Raw genomic sequence first — 3,055 nt, forward strand, 5'->3', positions numbered from 1 at the left:
AAAAATTTCTTAAGACATTGACACAGAAGAGGAACAAATTGATATAAAACCGATGAAAAGAGGAAATAGTAACTATAGGAAATAATGATTAAACAGAATTTGAAGAAAACAGAGGACGATATTGATTAAGTCCGAAACGATTATCAGAGTGAGAACGCCAAGGCAAGTAATCCAGAAATATTTAATGTATTAGAAGAAAAGGAAGTTAACCGAAATTTGCGTTTGTCAACAGACCTTTCATGTTCGGAATTATTAGTCGGAGTTAAATGCATTTTCCAGTAAAAAATCAGAAGTGCAGAAGAGGAACAAGAAGTAGATGGTAAAATTACTAACAAGTGATAAATCAGAAATTATATTCAAAGGCAGATTAATATTAAAGAAAACTAAATGACTATTCTGGAAGCTGCAACTGAAAGAAGCAGAGTTGAGAGATCATCTACGAAGCCTCCATGCATTAGAGAAAGAGGAAGTTAAGTGCATTTTCCTGTAAAAAATTATGAATAGAACTTCGGTTTTCCGAAAAAACACCATGGCCTTTTAGTCAAGCTTATAGCTGATGCAAGAGTCTTTCATTAAATAGAGGAACAAGTTGATGAAACTTCAAGTATGAAATCTGAAACTGAAATATACATATAGGAATGAAACTTATTGCAAAGTAGTTCAATTGATGCTTCAGCTTGATGAAGTTGAACTAAGTAGCCCGGAAACTATCAATGAGTTAGGCGATGCGAAAGATACACATTTCACCCACAAACACGTAGCAATTTGATATAAAATAAATACTGTCACATTTTATATTCTGCTGTTCCTAATAGCAGCTTTCCTTGTAAAACAGGCTTAATTACCGTTAGAATATCTGGGATTCTTTTTAGACAGCAAGCAATTAAGTGTACAAACATTCTGTTACAGTTTCCAGGACACACAATTTTACAAGAGAAAATCGACAAACTGTAGCGCACCAGTATTGTCGTTTTTAATTAAAGACGATGCAATTAAAGCTCGTTCCCGATAGATTTTGGAGTAGCAATTAAAATAAAAACCGGGACACTCTTTTAATTGCGATTTTTAAGAGCGGGCAAACCGGTTCAGTTGAGAGCTCCGCTTCTGGATATTTCATTCTGGGTCATGCCGAACTGGAACTCTGGCGGACCGAATTAATATTGTTTACTTGATGCAAGTGTAAAATAAAAAAACACGCATTTTCAGTACCATATCGGTAGATTCCAAAATCTTTCCCATACTTTGTAGGGGCATCGCAAAGCCCGGAACATTGTGGATAACATAATAGCTGATTATGAGCCAATGTAAACACATTAACGTCGCTACTCTATCACTAAAATTGGAGGCAAGATGAAAACATCAACGAGGCTGCTGCGATCGATAAGTAATTTTCCCGTCTGCACTCTGCACTATGAGTTTTATAAGCATTGTTCGTTATTAACTTTTTTTTAATTAAAAAAGGCGAAACCTGCAAAGGACCGGAAAGTAATTTCAGGCAGTAATTGGACATGGTTGTTGTCTTTATTGGGTGTTATTGGGAACCAGTAACGGTGACTTACCTCCTTGCAGGGAAGGGTAAATAAAAAAACTCGGCTCCTGCACCCAAGAAATTATCCTAACTAGATCCTTAACGAAGTTTGGCACTTTACATTTCACAACAGCCGTACATCCTCTGGCGGCAGGTATCACTTCCACCTCCACTTTGAATGATTGTGTAACCACTGGAACACCAAACACAGACTTCAGTTTAAGCTCTAATTAGGTAAGCTAGCAATCACCTACCAGCCCTAACTTGAACATCTCGGCTAATGATGCGACCCACTGTGTTAGAGGCCACACATCTGTACACTGTGCTGTGGATATCTTGCCTGCAAAAAATGCGATTAGAGTCAAAGAAGCAGGTGCTGAGGAAGGCTGGAGTTGAACCTGTAAGAGGCCGCAGCAAAGGGCATCAGAAACAGGGTGCCGTTTCTGAGAACTCTTCGGATTCCCGAAACGTCGCCCACAGAGGTGCCGTCCACACTCAGCCAGTCTATGGAGGGTTGAGGACTTCCTGAAGCCGAGCAGTCCAGCCATCCTCCACTGGAATTGGAGAATTCCAGTCGAGGAGGCGGTTCCATCACAAAGGCCGGTCCTCGCAGGTGCGAATCGAAGCCTTGCGCATTTGCTGGAAGAAAATTCATTATCAAATTTCCACATCCAAGATTTATAAGCTGATTTTGCATTATTCTCCCGGACTAAAGCGGCTAAAGTGATTGAGCAATTAGCTTTTTCAAGCTGGTGTGAATCAAAAGGATTAACAGATAGATAGAGATAGTTATTCATAAATCCCCATTTTTTGGGGCAGTTGGTTTCTATCGATCGGCGATTCATGACGGCAATGGATAAAAGTACAAAGTAGGACCGATAGATAATTTTAAAGGGTGATTCATTAACAATGGGAAATTGGTAAACTGGAGATTCTACACGACAAATGGCACAAGACTACACGAAAGTCGATATTTTCGGAAAAATTAAAAAAATATTAAACTAATTACTTTTCACCCCGTACATAAAAGCAAAATGTATTCAACGAACATTTTTATAATGTGAGAAAAATAAAAATGACACAAATGCTTAAATAACAACACTAATTATCTGTTGTGAATTTCAGGGACAAAGTATGCATTTTTGCACAAGAAACTTTCAATGGCTGTCTGAAAGCCAATCAAACCTGTTTAAAAAATTGAAAAACGGGATTTTTCCGCTTGGGATATAATAACCAAAAAATCCAGCCCTAAGTAATCCTCTTTTAGATATTGCAACAAGCGTAACTCAGTTTACAATTTCTAGAATTGTGAAAAAATAAAAACTAAATTAATTTCGTTGTAATCCTGTACAGAATTTGATGCCGCAAGGTCCTCGGCTCGTTTACGTCTTGCCCATTTTCCACAAGAACAACAAATCCGACGATGGTACTTTTCTAGATAATTTTTTTACCGATGAAGCTACGTTTAATCGCTGTGGAGTTTTTAACGGGTAAAACAATCATCTGCGAGACTCAGACTCAGACTCA

General features: G+C 38.1%; 1 protein-coding gene across 5 annotated transcripts in view; it reads right to left on the reverse strand.

Annotated features, from left to right (window-relative positions):
• Positions 1-3,055, reverse strand: part of LOC109539135 (Down syndrome cell adhesion molecule-like protein Dscam2) — a 126,572-nt gene that overhangs the window by 44,895 nt on the left and 78,622 nt on the right. For 4 of the 5 annotated variants that reach the window (XM_048669984.1, XM_048669982.1, XM_048669983.1 and 1 more), the window contains exons 1-3: positions 1,927-2,164; positions 1,783-1,868; positions 1,560-1,721 (exon numbers count right to left, since the gene is read on the reverse strand). The exons of the other annotated variant lie outside the window; for it this stretch is intronic. In XM_048669984.1, the coding sequence (XP_048525941.1) occupies positions 1,560-1,721; positions 1,783-1,868; positions 1,927-2,120 (442 nt within the window). In that variant the 5' untranslated portion in view covers positions 2,121-2,164. Of the gene's footprint in view, positions 1-1,559; positions 1,722-1,782; positions 1,869-1,926; positions 2,165-3,055 lie in introns of those variants that run through there. 5 annotated transcript variants of the gene reach the window in all.

The sequence above is a fragment of the Dendroctonus ponderosae genome, unplaced genomic scaffold, assembly GCF_020466585.1.
Source record: "Dendroctonus ponderosae isolate FM_Combo_2020 unplaced genomic scaffold, Dpon_F_20191213v2 Dpon_F_20191213_9, whole genome shotgun sequence".
Taxonomy (NCBI): Eukaryota; Metazoa; Arthropoda; class Insecta; order Coleoptera; family Curculionidae; genus Dendroctonus; species Dendroctonus ponderosae.